At 42.7% G+C, this 21,927-nt stretch overlaps 1 protein-coding gene across 2 annotated transcripts; it reads left to right on the top strand.

Annotated features, from left to right (window-relative positions):
* Positions 1-131: 131 nt before the first annotated feature.
* atp1a3b (ATPase Na+/K+ transporting subunit alpha 3b) lies at positions 132-21,691 on the top strand. 2 transcript variants are annotated; one of them, XM_067601081.1, is made up of 23 exons: positions 132-285; positions 435-527; positions 11,467-11,583; positions 12,171-12,230; positions 12,369-12,572; positions 12,807-12,920; positions 13,765-13,899; positions 14,003-14,120; positions 14,348-14,616; positions 15,259-15,457; positions 15,635-15,879; positions 16,044-16,236; positions 16,554-16,729; positions 16,826-16,962; positions 17,052-17,202; positions 17,826-17,994; positions 18,280-18,434; positions 18,582-18,705; positions 18,952-19,097; positions 19,210-19,340; positions 19,479-19,580; positions 19,867-19,958; positions 20,099-21,691. In XM_067601081.1, the coding sequence occupies exons 2-23, from the start codon at positions 522-524 to the stop codon at positions 20,125-20,127; spliced, it is 3,072 nt and encodes a 1,023-aa protein (XP_067457182.1). In that variant the 5' UTR covers positions 132-285; positions 435-521; the 3' UTR covers positions 20,128-21,691. The 2 variants fall into 2 exon arrangements, with proteins under 2 accessions (XP_067457182.1, XP_067457183.1); XM_067601082.1 differs by having other exon boundaries at positions 133-285; positions 11,506-11,583.
* Positions 21,692-21,927: the final 236 nt, after the last annotated feature.

The raw sequence follows: 21,927 nt of genomic DNA, 5'->3' as shown, positions 1-21,927 counted from the left end.
CCCACCTCCCCCCGGTTCATCCATTTGCTTGAGGCGGCGCTTCTTCCACTGGCGGAGTGGTGGGGCTAAAGGAACGGAGTACTGCGGTAGCCGGCAGAGCCGCGGAGGGAGACCAAGTCCTGAAAAGGCAGCAGTGCGGCTCGTTAGTTTCGCCGGTCTTTCACCGCAAGTATCAGAGAGCAAAGGAAGGAAGCGCATCCCTGCGTGATGCTCCGCTTGAGACCGCAACATTTCATTTGAACGGCGTCTCACGGGGAGGAAAGATCGTAGCCTTACCTTTTCAAGGTTTGAGAGACGGTTTATTTAAACCCAAAAAATATCCTATTTTGTCAGACCTATAGATAACCTACATTCCCTGACGTCTTTTTCTTGCTCATTTTTCCATTTAAGCTGCCCCGAAAAAAACTGAGCTTGTCCTCTTTTCATTTTTCAAGGCAAGACATTTTGATATAATTCAACCTGAGGGGCTGACACCTCTCAAGCCGTGCATCACCTGAGAGGAGAAGAGTGACTGCGCCAACATGGGGGTAAGACTGACGATTCCAACTTTTTAACTGCGTTGTAGCCCACCTGAAGTGGCCTGAGAAGCGAGCGGTAGCATCATATCTCACTCTTGACGAGGAAGAGCCTCAAACTGAACCGTGATGTCATTTTTTCCTTTATGGAAATCCCGTATGACTGAGTGACATTGACTCTAATGCGGAACTGTGTTTTACCCTGGTCTCCTAGACTGCGACAAATTGATGTAGCCAGTAGTTCCTGTCTAGTGCAGCTATATAAAGCAGAGGCATTTCACTGCTCACTGTGATTTGACTTTAGCCTGCTTTTTTTTCTCGAATAGAAGATTATTAGCTCATGTCTTCTGATTCACTCAGTCAAATTAAAATAGGACCTGAGCTGAAATATGAACGAAAACTGATGCTAAAGTCTCAAAAGTAGAGTAGATCTGTGTGTTTTAGAGGTTGTCAATGTGTTATATGTATTTTAGGTCTCTGATAGGCCTATCTGGCTATAACCTTGCCAGCCATGGTAGGCCTAATCGGTTTATTCTTACAGAGAGGGACAGAGAGAGAGGAGGGGGGGTGGGGGAGGGGGGGAGGTGCACGTGTTAGAAACATCTATTCACCCATCATCATTATAAAAGACTGAGTTTTGTTAAATTTGGTACCAAAGCGTATAGTTATGCTGCATGTCTTTCTCAATGATGAGTGAACACTGTGTACTGTGACCTCCATCATGCCCTCGATGCCCCCTCCTGTCCTCTCCCGCTTTAAACCCCGCTGGCACTTGTCCTCTCTCCGGTCTGGTACCATACAGGAGACTCAGCATCTGGCGGTGAACCCGCAGAGATGCTGAGCCCCCATTGCGTCTGCATAGTGGACGCTATCAGCGGAGGAGTCTCATCCTCGGCACCCTCGATGACCCATGCGTCATAATGCGGTTACCGGGAATAAGCGCCTCACCAGCTTATTTCCCCTTTAATTTGTGACATAACAGGGACTCGATAATCGCCAGCAGTGAACACATTTACACACACTACAGATTAAAGAAACGATGCGCCCAGTACTCTCATAAGCACGACGATGTGCTCATTAGGTTAAGATTGACTTTAGAGAGCCATCATTTGATGCGCACACCGTTAACTTATACCATTGAAAGCATTAGATCTGTTTCCGGTTATCTTGATAACCTTATTAGCCATGCAAATGAATCAGTGGAATCTGGTGGAGGAAAAAAACAGCGCTGCCGCAAAATGCCAAGGTGCAGATGCGACTGTTGCTGTGAGCTATTGCGCAATGTCTGCTCCATCACCATCCTGCGGAAGGAGTTGTAATTTTTAATCTCTGGCTGCAGTATGTCCGCTGAATTGATGCAGTGGCATGACGCTGCAGACAGAGGTCCATGCGGTGCTGAGAGATATCAGCCGCTGTAGAGGCAAATCAAGCCGATGTCATCGCAGTGACATCAGCCGACCGGGCCCCTGCAGCATCTGACATCTCTCTCTGCCGGGCGAGACGTTCGATATGTAGGGGAAGAGAGCCTCCGGTCGGTGTCGCACAATTCATTTAGATGTGAAAGCAAACCAACCCGGCAGCATTAGTGGGCACTGCGTCAAAAGGGATGGGGAGTGCAAAAAGTGCTTACGCATGTACTGCTGCTGTGTGGAAGTTTGGTTAAGAAGTGTGAGGGAGAGATGCTGAGTGGACGCGGTGTGCCATGTCGGAGGATGCCACAGCTCTTAAGACAATGGCATTATATAAATTAAAAAAAAAAAAAAAAAAAAAAGAATATGAGCGTCCCTGGCGACCCTTGAAGGGTGTTTCCCTGCCTTTTACATGGTGCGCGCCGAGGTGACCCTGAATGGGAAAATGGATGGATAGATGATAGAAGGATGGAGATTTGGAGAGATGGATGGATGGGTGTACCGGCTATCTTTATATCACTTGACGTCGGTCATCTACACTTCTTAATTCTCTCTATTTCTGTCTTTTTTCCGCGAATTTCGCACTGGCGCACTGTGCAATGGCACTGCCAGCTGTCCTTTCCCAAGGCCGCAGGGGGCATCGCTTGCGACGTGCCTTCTGCGTCAAACTGGGGGCGGGGCCTCTGGTGTGGAAATTCCCTGTAAAGAGCTGCCATAGGCTGGCACTAGCAGCCACGCAGAAAGGACTGGGTTAACAGGCAACGGTGATGCTATAGAGCAAAGCCTGGGCATGTGTCAGGAAGACTAGAGAGAGACAGCCGGTACACTTTGTCTAAGGCACAGACACTCTAAATGTGGCAGAGTACAGCTAAAGAAAGGTCTGAGAGGTGTTTTCACACCAACACACACCATCACCTTCTCTTCTTGCTCATTGTTCTGTTCTCTGCATTGATGAGTTATGTGTTGCAGTAGCTGATGCTGATAGCATAGAAGGGAGGAGATGATGAGAAAGGACTGCACACATGGATCGACTGCTGGTTTTCACCTTCAAACACGTGACACAGATGGGGGAGGGTGCCACTGCTGAGAGAGCAAGAGGGACAGAGAGAGAAAGAGGGAGAGAGAGGAAGGGCAGATAAGTAGTGCCTGGTCTGCAGGTGTAGAAAGAGAGAGGGATTTGAAGTGAGGGAGGAGGTGTATGGAGGGGGAGGGCTGCCTGGCTGTATATCCTGTTACAGGATAATGACCTGAGGCTCACATTACCATGGCTCCTGTTTCCTCTTGCTGCGCATTGTAGGATTGGTTAACAGGGGGACAAGACAGAGATGGGATAGGGAGAGGAGGGATGGGGTCGGGATGATCTTCATAGGACATTGATTGAAGGGTGAGTGTGGTAGTTGGAGAGGTTGGAGAGGTGTGGTGTAGGTGGGTTTATGCCACAGGAGAGGTGGCGGATTAAAGAGAGATGAAGGTGCAGTAGTATCACTGAGGCTTTGTCAGAAGGTCATAATGGCTGGTGACGAGGGGTGTGGTTGAGCCGCTTTGAGTGTGCAGTATGGCAGAGGAGAAGCTCCTGTTAGAGTCGAGTCTCCTCTAAGACTTTGATTAGACTAACTAATTACCTCATGTCATGATATAAAGGTTTCTAGAACAGCGTGTTCTTTTATATCGCACTAGTGACGTGTGTACATAAAGAAGAACTTAGAAGGTGTTAGTGGAAGGTGGTTCGGGAGTTCGATGCGTGTGGCCCCTGCAGAGGCCCAGCCCTCAGTTTGGTGCAGAGTGCTGCACATCCCTCCCCACTGCACCTGCTGTCTGATTCTGATAGGCTGCACTGTACCACGACTGATCTGTCCCACACATCACAGGAACCAATAGAAATCAAGTCCAAACAGGATCTGAACCATTGCATGGTCTCTCTGACCACGCAACCACCTGGGATTTTTTGACCCTTTGGCCTGGGGGTCAATAAAGGTCAATTTGATGACCCTTTGAAATGCTCCCCCTTTGTCACCTTCAAGCCTGTCGAGGGTCTCGGATCAATAAATATCCACTGTAATGAGGACAGTGTCCTCAGTGAGAGTGCTGCTGAAGGACAGAGTCCAGATTTCTCTAGTGCCTCAGCAAAAAACCTGCAGTTAGCCTCCACGCTAACAAGACAAAGCTGTAGCAGTGAGCTCACTAGCAGCTTGTGTAATGCTAATAAAATGTAAAGGTCACTGCTGTCTCCTTCATGCATTACTTTAAAACAAGGCTACTGTAGATGCAGTGATTGATATGGCTAAGTTTTTCAGCATTGTTAACGTGTTGATGGTCTCCCATAATGAGAGCAATTCAGAAGGGTTAGGTTGCCTAACTACAATGACATGACTAATTCAGGGTGTTGTCCTGGAGATGTGTGTATGTTTGTGAAGAGTGTGTGACTGTAAATGTGAGTGTGTGCCCCTGTGTGAATAAGCACAAAGTGTAACACTGGGCAGCTACAATGGACAAAGGCTTGTCAAAATCAAAAACAGATCATTTTACAGTATCTTGCAGTATCGCAATTGTATTTTGTTACCATGTAAAGCAGCTTATTCAGTGAAAAAGTTACAACATCCTCCGAGTAGTTTTTTGATTCGCAATAATTATATTCCTGAATAGTGAATGGTGAATTGATTTCCCATTCATTTAGATACATAGATCCTGGTTTGGAATCACAAAATTACACATGTACATGAAAATCTGAAATATTAATGGATATTTGGTTCAGTTGTGCCGGCAGCAGCTGTGTATATGGATGTGCGTGCAGGCACATCTGCACATCTCTGTGTGAGCAGCTGCCTGCTGAGGAGTCCTAAGGTGCCCTCTCTCACACCATGGCGAGATGCCATGTTCGCTACAAGCGACAGCAAACCAAGATTTAGAATACTAATCTAGACAGGCCATATTCACACACACACACACACACCAAGACACACAAACTACAGAATAAAGCTCCCAATGGTGGACAGTACAGTGTTGGAGCTATAGCACATCAGATGTCTGTGTGGGATTAACAGATGAAGATGATGAAAGGGCGGACAGATGGACAGGAGGGGTTACAATTTAAATGGAGATTTTCAGTTTAGATTTTGTTTGGTTGTGTTTATTTTTAGTTACTGGAGAGAGCACAACACAGATGATTTCAGGGCCAGCTCGCTTCAGAGCTAGTCTCTTTGTGTATATGTGGTTTAGAGAAGATTTTCTCTTAGTGCTCTTAGGCGCCTGCAATCATATTATTGTACATTTATCTATTTATGTATACTATTCCATTGGATCAATTTATTAATTGTACTTGTACATGTACATGCAGTCTTTAATTTTAACTTTCCCAAAGTAATAAGAGAACATCTCCAGGGACTGTTGTAGTCACTATCTGTGTCTTCCAGAAAAGTTTCATGCCAGCTTTCTTCTTTACGTCTGATATCTGGATTCTCCTCCTTTTGTTGTCTGTTCACTCTGTTAAACAGAAGGATAAGCAGCCTTCACATCACTCTCAAGGCTGATATAGATAAGTGAAACACATATCTGAACAGTTTCTTTTGCAAAGCATTCAAATCCTAATCAACTGTTTAAAGAATGTGTCCATATAATCATTAAGTCCCTTCACTTAACCAGTACTCTTACAAACCATTCAGCAAGTACTAGGACTAAATGATAAATGTAGATGGTGCATTTATACATTTGATGTGATTGTGAGAGAAAGAGTGAGATAAAGGCAAAGAGAGGGAGAGAGAGAGAGAGAGAGAGAGAGAGAGAGGGAGAAGCACCATGGGCTAATCCAGTGTAGTAATCAGACTAGCTAATCCCAACAGCCATGTCCCTTGGTCCCCAGCCTGAGCCCCCTACTGTGGCCCAGAGCCCTGCCATCCTGCTGCAAGAAACAGCAGATGGTCCAATGACCTTGCAAGGACACACACACACACACACTCATGCATGCATGCACGCAATGACACCTATACACACACCACATACATAGTAGCAGATGGAGAAATACTATAACAAATGCACACATTTTTTAACATCAATTGCTCAAATGTATTTATTAAAATGTGGTGAGTTCATACCTTTTTACACCATTTTACATTAAAAAAATGACTAGTTTTTGTAGTTTTTTTATTTCATAAAGGTGTTTTTTGAGTTATTTTTGACTCTATTTAGTAATTTATAGAGAGAATATAGAACGAAGTTTAGTGGAGATGCTGTTTTAATAAATTGAGCCTCATGGTGCCTTAATAAATAATGGAAAAAAACACATAACACAATGTCTCACAGACAGACATATGGACATTCACGATGAAAACATTCTGCACACACACTCATACAATTAACCAGTTTTGTAAATTCTATAAAATAGTACCCATATGCCCAGATTACAGGTGAGATTAGCATGTTGAGACAATACATGACATGCATTTTATTATGTTAATATTCATTTCAAGTTCCTCCTTAAAATGTGTAGTAGCTGTATATTGTACACTCCTACTCACAGTGAAAAAACATGTAATAAGGCCAAGATGTAAGTCTCATGTGGACAGTGCAGAAGAACTGATGTGACCCTTTAATGTGGCTGCTCTGTAAAAAGAGGAAGTGTAGACTCATGTGTAGCTATGACAAACACTGGTGGTTGAGGAACAGTTAAAGGAAGCACGAAATGTGCTATGACAAATACTCTAGTGGTTTAGGAACAATTGAAGAAAGCACGAAATGTGAAGCACGTTAGTATTTATACCAACTACAACCCACTTCCACATGTGGGTTCCACATGTAGAGGGAAAAAAAGGCCCAACAACAACATTCTTGCTCCCTGCAGCTGTGTATGTACGAATGCATTTCAGTTCGTCTTGTTACCCTATGCGTGCCATTAAAGGGGAAGAAAAAAGAACCACATCCCAGTCTCAGTCAAACCCACCGTCAGTGGGCATGCCCCAACCTGCTGTCTCTGACATGCTTGACATGTCAACTCTCCTCTAAGGTGCCACTCCTAATTTGAACATATTACCCATTGGGCACAGGTTAATATTACAGAGCAGTACCACTTGAGTAATCTCAAAGAGATTGCAACGACTTTTGTAAAAAGTCCAAATTTCCACATAACATGCACAGTGCCCAGAATACACGGCTAACTGCCACTCCACATTCTCGAAAGATTTTGACAAGCCTGTTCCTTGTTAGCACGACAAGCTCTAAATTGTGTCTTATCTTTGGCTTATCATATTATTTCACAGTCACTATGTCTCTCTCTCCCTTATTCACTCTACATCTCTCTCGCTCTCTCTGCCGCAATGCGTGTATACGCTGCTCATACGGACTGTAGCCAACACAATGACTCACCTCTGCTCGCACAGACACACACAGACACAAACACACACTAATTCTTTGAATCGATTGCCTGCCTGTGTTATACAGCAGTGAATACAGTGTCCAGTTACAGATGCATCAATTATTACTTGTCCCAGATCACATCAGGGGATCCTAGGAGTACAAGGCCACTGCTGTGCTTCGTCATCATGCCAATGGCCGTGCCGGTCACCATGGTTACTTGCCCTCCAAACACACTCATTGGAGTTGTTCACATGAGGATAAAATGCTAGGTTTAGTTTGGTTATCCAGAGCAGGCCTGCAGAATATTTTATTATCAAATCAAACACACAACCAGATACCTGCAGCATTGGCTTTATTGAATTATTGATATTTTAAGCACATTTCAATAAGCCAATATGTAACTGGATGTGAGTGATTACACTATGTAATCCATAGAGGAGCATCTGATGTTCCCAGTTCCTGATGATGTCAGAGCCTGTCCATCAGTCTGTCCATCTGTGTGACTGTGGGAGAACAAGCGTCTGTAATTCCAGCCACAAGTCTCTGTTTCCTTCCTCAGAACAGAGGGGGCTCATTACATTACCCAGAGCTGCGTGAGACAGCTGGACACAGGCACACACACCTACACAAACACAGGCAGGCACACTGATGTTTTCGGTATATTAAATGATACTTAGATTGAATATGCAATATATAGATATTATCTCTCTCTGCTGAACAATTAAACAATAAAGATGGAGATAACAGAGACAGATTTATAACATTTATAACAGCTAACTACAATAATAACAGATTTAAAGGCAGACCGACATATAGTTTAAAGGCTGTTTCGTATTTTTGTAAAGAAACAAGAAAGACAAAAAGACAAGTGAGGACACATTTTATAAAGTAGCTGGGTATGCATGGTGGAAGGAAAGGAGAGGCTTGGTAGGCCGTCCCTTCTGTCATTAATGATTGAGTGGTAAGCACTCACACACACACATACACACACAGAAAGCCTAAAGAGGTATGCACTTAATTTACTCAACATAATGTAAACACAGACAAAAGATAAATCAGTAAGCTCTCTTTTTGTTGTGCGTCATGCTGATAACTACTCATTCATTTCTCACACACGCACATACACACATGCACACACACTATAAGGGAGGTTGTGCAATCTATTAGAGTGGGGTCACTGCAGGTCAAACACTGACACATAGCCAGCAGACAAAGAGTGCTGGTCAATATCTAATTAGAGGCATGAGAGAAGGGTGACAACAGCTTCTCTCCCTCTTTCTGTCCCTTTCTCCGCCTGCCTTTCTCACTCTTTATCTGTCCCCGCTTCTCACCTCCCACTGATGTCTCCCTTTCCGTGTGCCCAATCCTGTCTGTCATCCACCCCCTTCACATCCATCTCCCCGTGTCTCTACTTTTCACCACATTTCGCTTTGTTCTGCACTCCTCTCTGCCTCCCTACCAACCATTTCTATTGTCTGAGCATGTGTGTTTGTGTTCATGTGTCTGTGTGTGTTTGTGTGTGTCGATATTCATATTTCCAATTTAAGCGTGCATGTGCTTAGAAAGAGCAGGTGCTCTATTGAGCTGACAATGCTCCCTAAATATGTATTTGCAGCATTCATTCATTGACCATGGAAAAACAAGCCACAATAACAATAAAAACTGACAAATGGATACCAGTCCACCTGCCAATCAGTCATCTTTGAGATTATAGTGACTATTTTATGTCCGATTAGAAGATAAATCTGTAATTTCTTTTCTTTAACACCTCTGATCTCTAAGTAGAGATGTGTAGCCATCATTCATTCACTTAATCTCAAATGACTAATACGTGTAGATAATTAATACATGCATGTGCCCACACACTTTTTCTCAATCACAGACACATATACACACACATACACAGCCAGGGTCTGTCTCAGAGGAGAAGAGCAGCAGTACTTTTCCACTGCATCAGTCTCAGCTCTATGCAACCTCTGTTTCACCAGGCCTGTCTGGTCTTGCTGCAGCAAGAGATTTCCTCACCTGCCCTTTTGTTGCGGAACCATGTGTGTGTGTGTGTGTGTGTGTGTGTGAGAGAGAGTGTGTATGTTTGCATGTATGTGTGTATTTATGGAGTCAGGTCAAACCGTTCCTTCCCATTGACGTGATACTCTCTGCCTGACATGCTCAAACAAATAGTTTTATCGTTTGAATCCTGAAGTGGTCGTTGAACAGCCCGCATTCCTCAATTAAGTGAATGAGAGTTTTCATCCACATGTGGATTCATGAAGACTTTTTTTATGACCACAAACCGGAACAACAGGTTTTTGTGATCATATACAAATTAAATATGTACAGACTTGATTTCACAAGGGTTTCATTCATCAGCAGTACAACTCAAGTGGGAAATGCAGTGGCATGTTGATCTTTGTTAGTCACATTTTACGCTACTGCAGATGTGTGTGTTTTGGTGCGGCTTGGGTGTGAGAGTTTCTCAGTCAACGTGTGTTTAGGATCACAATTCATACTTCCTCACTATAGTGCCTTTGTAAATATATTTGTCTGGATTGGGAAATTGAACTAAGGACCCACTGTTTAAAAGTAAACACACTTATAAGAAATATGTTAAAGGTCAGCAACTGACTGCTTCTATGTAGCTCAGTATCAGCATGATAATATCAGATGCAAACAAGTAGTCAAATGGCAGTTACAGCATCTGCACTACTGAAAATGTCAGTACCTGGTTTTACCATTAGAGGGTGCTGAATCGATTACAGTGAATTTCAGCACACAGTTGTTTTTTTTGGGTTTTTTTTTATTTTCTGAGAAGAAACATGCAGCCAGTACCTCTTATCTAATTTAAGTTAGGTAACCTTTAACCTCATCTTCTAATTTTGTGATACAGAGATCTTAAGAGGAAAATTAAGAGGACTGTAATCATTGATTATCAGTTGACAGGTATATTGAAATTCCTGTTATATCCACAGTAATTATGTGGCTTCCATATCTGCTGGACTCTGCCACAGTTACTCTGGCATGCTTGCAAACCCCTGCTTCAAGTCATCAACGTATATCTGAATACATTGATCGACCACCAAGGGCAGTTTCCTTGATGACTAGGTTGTGTCAATGAAGGGCCAGTCCACCGGGACTCACTCACACCTCCTGGGAGGGATTTTTGCCTCTCCATGTCACCTCTGACCTTTGATGAGGGATTTTTGTATTGATGTGACCCAGCGGTCAGGCTGCTCTCCTCCCGGATAACAGGCTAGAGTTACTGTTATAGACCTAGAAGGACTAGAATGTGCAGTGCTGGAGAAAATCAGGGTTATTAATAGACCACTCATGTCTAGTTTAACAACAAAAGCCAATTTGTGATGGGACAATTATTGTAAGGAGGGTACCTGGAACAGCAGGCACTGCAATAAATCAGGTAGAGGAGGACATTTGGCATGTCTCTGTGTATGTGTGTGTGACTTAATTTTTTTTGATAATCTTGACTTCAAAGCTGATGTGTCCAGTCTAATAAAATAGAACATGCTAGAATCTAAACAGAAAGCCTTTGATGACTCTATAAACTCAGTTTGTCTCCTCTCTCTCTCACCCTTCATGCTGGCAGTTATATAAATGACCAGGAAGTGATTCATAAAAAACCTACAGGTTAAACATCTGTACTTGATTATGTTCTGATGTGTCCATTAGGCTGTTGTTGACATCAGAGCGACAATTATTTGATCAATGGAGATCAAATGAATATGGCAGAGCAGACTGCAGGCACACGCTTTAATGTGTGGTGATAGTGCACTGTCAATGTAGATGTTTTTGCTAGGAAGAAAGAGGAACAGGGTAATGCATTTTCCCTTTGTGTCTGTATTGATTTTTATGATAATAGTGTTTTTGTATTAATGCTTTTCTCAGAATCTAAGAATAATTGACAGGATTTGTTTCTGAGAAATAAAAGCTACCTTTCAAGGCCACTTCACAAGGATACAACAATATTTACTGTATAATAAAAGAGAGAAAAGCCCACTGGCTTTATTTTTGTTGCAGTCTGTAACTTGTATCTACATTAAGAAAGCCAGAGACAGCGACAAAGTATATTTTGTAGTTAACATGATGTACATGTACAAGTCCAGAGAACACAAAGGCGCACAGGCTACTATTTCCTAAATCTAGTCCAAAGGCATGTATAAAACATATGTGTGTGTCTGTAGTATGGGCGGTCAGACAGTTACCGCGTTGCCACCACACAGGACAAAGACGACCGATCCCCCAAGAAGAAGAAGGCGGGAGCCAAGGATATGGATGACCTGAAGAAGGAAGTGCCCATTGTAAGTCAATCTTTCTGTTATTTCTGAATACTTGTGGAACTGAGTGTTGGTATAAATTATGGTCAAGACCAATTCACTTTTGATCCAGTCAGTTAAACACTGATTAATTTGACATTTACAATTCTCTTAGTAATTACAGAATTATTTTTTTCACCATCTGTTTTTTCAACTTTTGAAGAAAATCCTCTTGCAGGATATATTAAATGAAAGTGAAATGACACCAACTCTGTTGGAGAGAAGAGAAATCTTTCTCATACAAGCCAAAAAAAAAAAAAAAAAAAAAATTGTATTTTTGCTGGTAAGAGGGGTGACTTGTTATCAGGAGGTCGTCACTTTGATTCCACATCCCAGCGCAAGAAACAGACATACCTGGCTGCCCTGATACTCTTATCTCTCAGGTGAACTGCATGCATGGAGTAAATATATAATGTTCTAAAAATGCTGCAAAGCTCAAACCTCATATTATCATAATTCTTGTTTTAATCTGGACTACTTTTTACAAATTTTCCTTGCATGCAAAAAATGGCAACTGCTAAACATATTGAACCGTGCAGAGTACTGATTTTCTCTATCTTGTTTGTTTTCAGACGGAACACAAGATGTCCGTAGAGGAAGTATGCAGGAAATTCCAGACTGATATTGTCCAGGTGAGTTGAAAGATATTAATTTCTCTCAGCATGTACGTCTATTGTTTGAGACTGTTCTTACAGACATAAGGGTGTTTCAGTGCAGAGTTGCCTTTCTCTGCTAAATCCACATCACCACTCACTCTCTCTTCCCTCCAGGGATTGACCAATGCCAAGGCAGCAGAGTTTCTGATCAGGGATGGTCCCAATGCTCTCACCCCTCCTCCCACCACCCCAGAGTGGGTCAAGTTCTGTCGTCAGCTGTTTGGTGGATTCTCCATCCTGCTATGGACTGGCGCCATCCTCTGCTTCCTGGCCTACGCCATCCAGGCAGCCACTGAGGATGAACCTGCAGGAGACAATGTGAGCAACACACACATATACAGTCACAAACACTCACACAGACTTTGCACGGACATATTCACACCTGGACCATCTGTACCTCATTAACACATTTGTCACTCTTCTGACTCTGAAGCACAGACATAAATAACACCCCAGCAAAGCGATTTTGCCATCACACATATCCAGTGCCTCCTCATAACCCACCCTCACATAGTTTGACTTTTCTCTCTCTTTCTCTTTCTCTCTCTCCAGTTGTACCTAGGTATTGTGCTCACAGCTGTCGTCATCATTACCGGTTGCTTCTCATACTTCCAAGAGGCCAAGAGTTCCAAAATCATGGAGTCTTTCAAGAACATGGTGCCTCAGGTAATGTATCTTATGTGTAAAGTTTTTTGGAAAAGGACACCAACTGAATGGCCTTGAAAGTTAATATATTTAGGATTTTAACAACAGTTGTCAGACACCAGACATAATAGGTTGTAAATACCCTGTTAATGTGATAGACACTGAGAAGCAGATCACTGCTGCCTCTATTCTTGTAATTGTTCACACTGTGGTGACTTCAATGCTCACCCGAGTGTCAGTTACAGAGCGATGCTTCCTCGCTGCTTTGTCTTGTCAATGACAATTAAATATTTAGATTAGACAAAGACAAGCAAAATACTGCCCTACAAGTTTTGCACTCAGTTTTGGCAATGAATCCATCCTCTCTGCATATTTCACATTATACTGATTATCAAAACATAACTTTTCTTGCAGCCTTTATAGTCTCATTGTATTCATTTATTTAAATGATTGAAAAATACACATATGTGTATACCCACTGCCTATTGCAGTAGCATTTAACATCAAAATGGGATTGTCTGCCACTGCCACAGCTTGTCAGCTGCCAAAATTTTACCTCTTTGCTCACTGCTAGAGGGTAAATACTGAATATTGCAAAAGGAGGTGGCACAGCTGGTGTTTGCCATTCAATCTGCATGTGTGTTTGTATCTGTGTGTTTTGATTTACCGTGCACTGAGGTACAACAAATTCTTTGCTAATGTTATGTTTAGTCAATCATGCTTGCAGGGAGTTCTTTTTATATGAGAGGATGCAGATGTTATTTCCTGCCTCCTGTAACTCCCCACGTTCTGAGAGACAATGTTTCTCTAAATACTTTTCAACATATGAATGCATTTTCTAACTATCCCTGATATGTCCCTGCAGCAAGCTTTGGTGATCCGTGAGGGTGAGAAGGTACAAATCAACGCTGAAGAAGTGGTGGCCGGAGATCTGATTGAAGTGAAGGGTGGAGACAGGATCCCTGCTGACATCCGGGTGGTTTCAGCTCATGGTTGCAAGGTACACACACACACACACACACACACACACACACACACAGAGTCATATTCATGCTTGTTTTTATACACATCTAAATGTTTTGCTTTTCCTTCTTTTCCAATAGGTGGATAACTCCTCCCTAACAGGCGAATCCGAACCTCAGAACAGGTCACCTGACTGTACCCATGACAACCCCTTGGAGACCCGAAATATTGCTTTCTTCTCCACCAACTGTGTGGAAGGTATGGTCACCATGGCAATAATATTACATGCTATTATTAGCTTGTGTGCCTGTGGTTGGATTTAAAGACACAAAAATCTAATAGAGTAATAGAGTGTATACTTAATATATAATGTAATATATATGGGTGATTTTAACTATGTAGTTATAGGTGTAATCACACAGGTAATTATATTATAATATAATAATATTTTACAACATTATATTTCTGTTCTTCTCCCAAACCAGGCACAGCACGTGGCATTGTAATCTGCACCGGAGATCGCACAGTCATGGGTCGCATTGCTACTCTGACCTCTGGCCTGGAGACCGGCAAAACCCCCATTGCTAAAGAGATTGAGCACTTCATCCACATCATCACAGGTGTGGCTGTCTTCCTAGGTGTCACGTTTTTCATCTTGGCCATCATTCTGGGTTACAGCTGGCTGGAGGCTGTCATCTTCCTCATCGGCATCATTGTGGCTAATGTGCCTGAAGGGCTGCTGGCCACAGTCACTGTAAGTACTATTGTTTATGGTCTCACTCTGGTATTTGTTTTAAGTTGTTTTTTCAGGTTACCTGCTTCCAATGTAACTGTACTATAAGATCTGTCACCCTCCTTCACATCTTCTAGTTATATTTGATACATATCATAAAACTTTCTGACTTTTCTCTGTGAGGTTTGCTTGTATGAGTATTCCAAGTCAGATTCAACAAACTCTCTCAACTGCCTGAACTTGTCTTAAATCCCTCGTTTGAGCCTGATGAATGCCACCTGTTCATAAGGAGGTGCGCATTAGTGAGATGTGATCATTAGCATAATCCACGCCCCTAAAATTGCCATATAAGGCTCCATGTTCCACTCAGTTTGTGGGTGAGTTTCATTTACAAAAGGTTCCCAAAGAGTAAAAACACCATACAACTTCAAGCCCTGCTTTCAGAAATCAGAAGACAAACACATTAGGAATGACAGTAGAACATCTGAAACAATTAGAAAATATGAATCAAATAAAGAGGGAATGCTTTGATGTGAAGTTAGATGCTAAAAAACATCTTTCTAAAGCAAAGCGCTCTGTGATGGAAGGCGGTCAAGGAACTGATCTGTATGAGCACTTCTTGCATGAGGCCCAATGAGTCTTAACATAGTTTAACACCTACAGGTGTGTCTGACCCTGACTGCCAAACGTATGGCTAAGAAAAACTGCCTGGTGAAGAACTTGGAGGCTGTGGAAACCCTGGGCTCCACCTCCACCATCTGCTCTGACAAGACAGGAACTCTGACCCAGAACAGGATGACTGTGGCCCACATGTGGTTTGACAACCAGATCCACGAGGCCGACACCACCGAGGATCAGTCTGGTTAGTGAGGAGAGGGTTAAAGGGGTCTGACACCGCTGCTGTCTAAAATATGTGCACACTGTTAAAAAGGGATAAATGATTACTAGAAACACAAATGGTTTGCTGACAAACAGTTATGATAACCAAATACTAATATTTAAGGTTAGTAATGTCCACTCTGTTCTGTTCCTTCTCCAGGTGCCTCATTTGACAAGAGCTCAGTGACATGGCTGTCTCTGGCTCGTATCGCTGCTCTGTGTAACCGCGCTCAGTTCAAAGCAGGACAAGATCCAGTGCCCATCCTTAAGCGTGACGTCGCTGGTGATGCCTCAGAGTCTGCCCTGCTGAAGTGTATCGAGCTGTCCTGTGGCTCAGTCAGGATGATGAGGGAAAAGAACAAGAAGGTGGCTGAGATCCCCTTCAACTCCACCAACAAATACCAGGTAAGTAACCATTGAATATAGTTTACACAAGATGAAACACCAAATACACTAAAATGATGGTATGACACTAACAAACTCTTACTGACCTATTCAAAACATTGTCAAAAATCATATTAAACATTATACAGGGCATAATCTTAACTTTCATTTCTGTTCTCCTCTAGCTCTCGGTGCATGAGACAGAGGACCCCAATGACAACCGTTACCTGCTGGTGATGAAGGGAGCCCCTGAGAGGATCCTCGACCGTTGCTCCACTATCATGCTGCAGGGCAAGGAGCAGCCTATGGATGAGGAGATGAAGGAAGCCTTCCAGAATGCCTACATGGAACTGGGAGGACTGGGAGAGAGAGTTTTGGGTAAGGACAGATAGAACTGGACAGAGGTATAGATGGATGGTGAAGGATATAGAGGGAGAGAGGATGACAGAATGTATATGAGCATTAAAGTTTGAGAGGACAGAATAGGGATTTTATTGACTCACAATGATTATTTACCTTGTTTTGGTCATTTCTGATACCATAACAAATTTCCATTTAACAAAAATTATAACAATACATTAGTTTTACTTTCTGGAAATATAGGGAAAAGGTGAAGTCGGGATAAAATATCTGGGTTGATTCTCAGACATTTTTAGACATCACAAACTAAAATCACACATTTCTTTTCCCTCCAGGTTTCTGCCACTTGATGCTGCCAGAGGACCAGTACCCGAAGGGCTTTGCCTTTGACACTGATGATGTCAACTTCCAGACAGACAACCTTTGCTTCGTTGGCCTCATGTCCATGATTGACCCTCCCCGTGCTGCTGTGCCTGACGCTGTTGGCAAATGCCGATCTGCTGGTATCAAGGTAAGCTTGACGTCTTGTTAGTGTTTGATCATACAGGCTCTAGTCCATAAAGCCTTTGTGATCATATATTAAAAAGCCATCTTTATGCTGTGATAGGTCATCATGGTTACTGGAGATCACCCAATCACAGCCAAGGCCATTGCCAAGGGTGTGGGCATCATCTCCGAGGGCAACGAGACAGTGGAGGACATTGCAGCTCGTCTCAACATTCCCGTCAGCCAGGTCAATCCCAGGTAAGAAATGCACGCAACTACTCACAGATATACAAATACTTCACACAATAATAAACAACCCACATTAACTTTTTAATGTCTCTTCTCAGGGATGCCAAAGCCTGCGTGATCCACGGCACAGACCTAAAGGATCTGTCTCAGGATCAGATGGACGACATCTTGAGGAATCACACAGAAATTGTCTTTGCCAGGACCTCCCCACAGCAGAAGCTGATCATTGTTGAGGGTTGCCAGAGACAGGTTCGAACATTTTTAGATTAAAAAAAAATGTTTTATGGATCTCTAATCCATGAAGTTTTGGCATCATGCTCATTACTCTTTCAGCTCTGCAACATTTACATGCACCAGATCCATTTTTAAATATGCTAATGCACTCAGGGATTAGACTTTAGAGATCATTACACTTTCACAACAGCAGATGGCGCCAGTTATCTGTTGAATGAGGATTTCCTGACTGATACAAACAGGATGTTTCTCTCACTGCAGGATGGTTAGATTGTATTTGAAATACCATAGGCTTTAGTTTAATTTAATTTAGATTAAAATTGCCTGTTCATTTTAAAATTTAAATACATTTTATTGTCATTTAAATGTGAGAGTTGAATTTAAAAAATACAGGAAATATATTAGCCTGTGAATAGCTCATCCAATAGATTATGCTTTGCTAAAACATCATTCATCAGACCAATATGGTATATTCATGACATATTGACTTATTAAACAATCTTGGTGGTGATATAAATGACAGAAAAATGACCAAATCTGAGTAAATTATGGACAAATGAAATTAATAAATATAGCTTTTTCTATGTATTAATGCTATACCAGTCATATAAGCTCCTCATCTCCCTCTTCTCTCCCAGGGTGCCATTGTGGCTGTGACAGGTGATGGTGTGAATGACTCTCCTGCCCTGAAAAAGGCTGACATTGGTGTTGCCATGGGAATCTCTGGCTCCGATGTGTCCAAACAGGCTGCTGACATGATCTTGCTGGATGACAACTTTGCCTCTATTGTCACTGGAGTGGAAGAAGGTGAGAAGAGGCAAAGAACAAAACTGGGAGACAGAGAACATATAAAGAGATAAAGAGTTTGTAATGAGAGAATCTGAAAAGATATGTTGATGGAAAATAAGAATTCAAATAAATCAAGACTGCAGATTAACTAAAGGGAATATTCTGATGCAAAAGCAGCGTTCAGGACAATAAAGCTGAGGTTCTAGATGAGGTGATCCTAATTCTGTGAATTCAGAGGTCCAACTCATAAATGGCCACGCAGACTTAGTGTATTATGTGACCTTTCTGCTTTTCTCCCTTCAGGCCGCTTGATCTTTGATAACCTGAAGAAATCCATTGCCTACACCCTGACCAGCAACATCCCAGAGATCACCCCCTTCCTGCTGTTTATCATCGTCAACATTCCTCTACCACTGGGAACCATCACCATCCTCTGTATTGACTTGGGAACTGACATGGTGAGAGCTGATCGAACAAACGCTGTCTGTTATGACAAATACAGCTTCACGCTCACACACAGGCATCCCTGAATCCTGCTGCTGTTGATATGATGCATCATACAGGATTAGAATGTTAAAAGCTCACATTTCTTCCTCTTCCCTCAGGTTCCAGCTATCTCACTGGCTTATGAAGCAGCTGAGAGCGACATCATGAAGCGTCAGCCCAGGAACCCATTCAGGGACAAGCTGGTGAATGAGAGGCTTATCAGCATTGCCTATGGACAAATTGGTAGGTGAACTGAAGATTGGGATTGCTGATCCAGGCTGTAAACTGCCTTTTATCTGGATTGAAGTTTGATCTTGGTTGCCTCAAAGTATTTTTGTGTTAAAATCAGCTTTATCCCGTTTTATTCTTCACAAACCACAATAGCATCTTTGGACCTGTCTCTGCAATGTTTTGGGGAAATTAGATTTAGTAAGTTAGAAAACTTAAAAATCTGTAACTTAATCTCTCTGTGTGTTTGTTTTTCCTCAGGTATGATCCAGGCTCTGGGAGGCTTCTTCTCCTACTTTGTCATCTTGGCTGAAAATGGTTTCCTGCCCTCTCGACTTGTAGGCATCAGGCTCAATTGGGATGACCGCACAGTCAACGACCTGGAAGACAGCTATGGACAGCAATGGGTAAATGTGTAGTTTGTCTTTGTGTGCAAGGGGACTTGCACAATAGATATTTTTCCAAATTTTGCACAATGTTACTTTATCTCACTCCCTGTCTGTCCTCTCTTGCCCTCAGACATATGAGCAGAGGAAGATTGTGGAGTTCACATGCCACACAGCCTTCTTCGTCAGTATTGTGGTAGTGCAATGGGCTGATGTCATTATCTGCAAGACCAGGCGTAACTCTGTATTCCAGCAGGGCATGAAGTGAGTGCAACAGTTGTTCTGTAATAGTATATGTGTCATATCTTGGAACTAAATGTTTTTTTAGTTTACCTTTTTAATTATCAGGATCATAATATGATCTAAAGTATCCTCTTTAATATTGTGTGTTTCTCAACCCAGGAACAAGATCCTGATCTTTGGCCTGTTCGAAGAGACAGCCCTGGCTGCCTTCTTGTCCTACTGCCCAGGCATGGATGTGGCACTCAGGATGTACCCCCTAAAGTGAGTACCATTACCGCCTGTTTCTTTTCACCTCTCACCTGAATACAAATGTGATCACTCTCGTATTAAGATATGTAGTATTGGAGAACGAAGGTGACCTCGAGACTAAGACGTGTGTATCACATAAACCACAACATCCCTGTTTCAAATCAGGCCCTGGACCTTTGTTGCATGTCATCCCCTTCCCTCTCCCTTCTCTCTCTCTCTCTATATATATATATGTCATGTTATCTCTTTACTTGATTATTTTTAATCTCTCTGTTCCCTTCTCTCATTTTGTCCACAGGCCTTCCTGGTGGTTTTGTGCATTCCCCTATAGTTTTCTCATCTTTGTTTATGATGAAGTTCGAAAACTTCTCCTCCGCCGGAACCCTGGAGGTAAGTGTTATTCTTCTTCTTTTTTTTAATCAAACCTTACCTAATTCAAATTTTATGGAAAATCCCCATAAAGTATGATTTGAATACATTGTTGAATTAACTCTTCTTCTTTGTCTGTCTTTCTTTCATTTGCACTGCAGGTTGGGTGGAAAAGGAGACATATTATTGATCGATGGAGCATCTTTGCTCAAACCCCCTACATCTTCCACTTATTTCTCCCCCCTGTCACTCCATCCCTGGCAAGACATACCTCCAGATGCCCCACCCCCTTAAAGACAAAAACCGCTTTGAAGCAATTTTCATCACAACTGCCCCAAAGATTAAAAACAGCAAAAGCACCTTTACAACTTTCTACATTGACCCACCCCCCCTTCTTCCCATCTCCTATGATACTCTTTGCATGTGTTCTCTCACTGCTGTGTACATAAACCAATATATCTACCAAACGGCAGCTGCATATTGTGTATGTAGATTTGAATGAGCTAAGGATACAAAGGGAGTGTCTATGCTCGGCAAAAAAGGGCCATCCAGCTCCTTCCCACTCCCTGTTCTTCCCCTGCGCCCCCTCTCTCGTCCCTCTCTATACCGTCATTCCTCCCTCTTCTCCCTCCTCGCCAACCCTTTGCTTGTCCTCCAATCACACACAGATACAAAAGATCACACAGAGAGATCCCACCGCCGACACCACTTCGACTGCCACCTGTCGCCTCCGTCTCCTGTCTGTGGAGGACCAGCGGAGTGGTCATCTCCCTGTTGTTCTCACTGCGTCCATTTTCCTTCTTTTCCGTTCTCAGCGGCCACAGTGTTGTTGTTTTTTAATATGTGGGGTAGGGGGGTTTCGATGATTTTACTTGTCTTTTTTATTTCTAAGGTGGGAGGGGGGGTATGTGAGAGCTGCTTTTCCTCATTTAGGCCTAACAAAGCACACCCCATGGCGTCCTGTCCCCCCCTCTTTCCCCCTCTGTCTCTCACACCCCTCCCCTCTCCTCCCTCCTGCCCCGTTTGTCTCCGTTTGTGTGCACTGTGTGAACCATTGTTCTTGTTAATAACTATTACAGTACACCCCCCCTCCCCCAAGTTGGTAAATACAACTCAATCTTTCTGTGTGCTCTAGGAAATCTATATAATTCTATACTGAATTTAAATGAAACAATAAAAAAAATGTTGAAAAACAGCTCAAGAGAGACATTCATGAAGAAGAACATCTACAATATTGGTGAGATAGGAAAAAGTGAGAGATATCTGTCTCTCTTGTTTTTTTTTTGTTTGGTTTCAGTTATTTTTGCTGGTTTTTCAGGAGGCTACTCTAAAAAAAAATGTAAAAGCAGAGCAGGGTTTTAGGTTGTGTTTTTACCAAGAGACATGAGACACCAACCAAGGCTTTCAGGTTCCTGTCACTGTAGGTGTGCTGGTATGATGTGGTGCAGTGTGCTGTGATGTGGTGAGTGGTAATGATGAGTCCGTGTGCCTGGGGTCTATTACTAGATCACGTCCAGGTCTGGCTCAGTCCAGGTCTGGCTTAGTCCAGGTCCTGGTATGGCCTGGTCTGGCCCGGGTCTGTGTGCATGTATGTGTTGGAGACCCGTGAAGGGCCAGCGGTCTCAGGCTGGGTCTAACTCAGATGGCTGCAAGAGTTGAAATTCAAGAAAGAAAAAAAAATACACAACTAGTAGAACATGTGTGTCAAATAAATGAAACCAACACCAATAAAACATCTAGAACATTTAATACAACCTAGCTCTGTCTGTGTGTCTTCCTGTCTCTGTTTTTGACTCTTGGAGTGGAACACTGCTTCTCTCTCATGTAATTCCTTCCTTATCTTGCACACGCTTTGTCTTTTTTTTATCACTGGCTTAAAATATACACCACTCATCAAGGTTGCATATAATGACACAATATAAGGTATCTAATATAACCCCTTACAATAGCCCTGTAACAAATACTGCCTACGTGCAGCTGATAATTTTAC

Source organism: Thunnus thynnus, chromosome 10 (genome assembly GCF_963924715.1).
Source record: "Thunnus thynnus chromosome 10, fThuThy2.1, whole genome shotgun sequence".
Lineage (NCBI taxonomy): Eukaryota > Metazoa > Chordata > Actinopteri > Scombriformes > Scombridae > Thunnus > Thunnus thynnus.
This window is presented reverse-complemented; position numbering and strand designations above follow the sequence as displayed.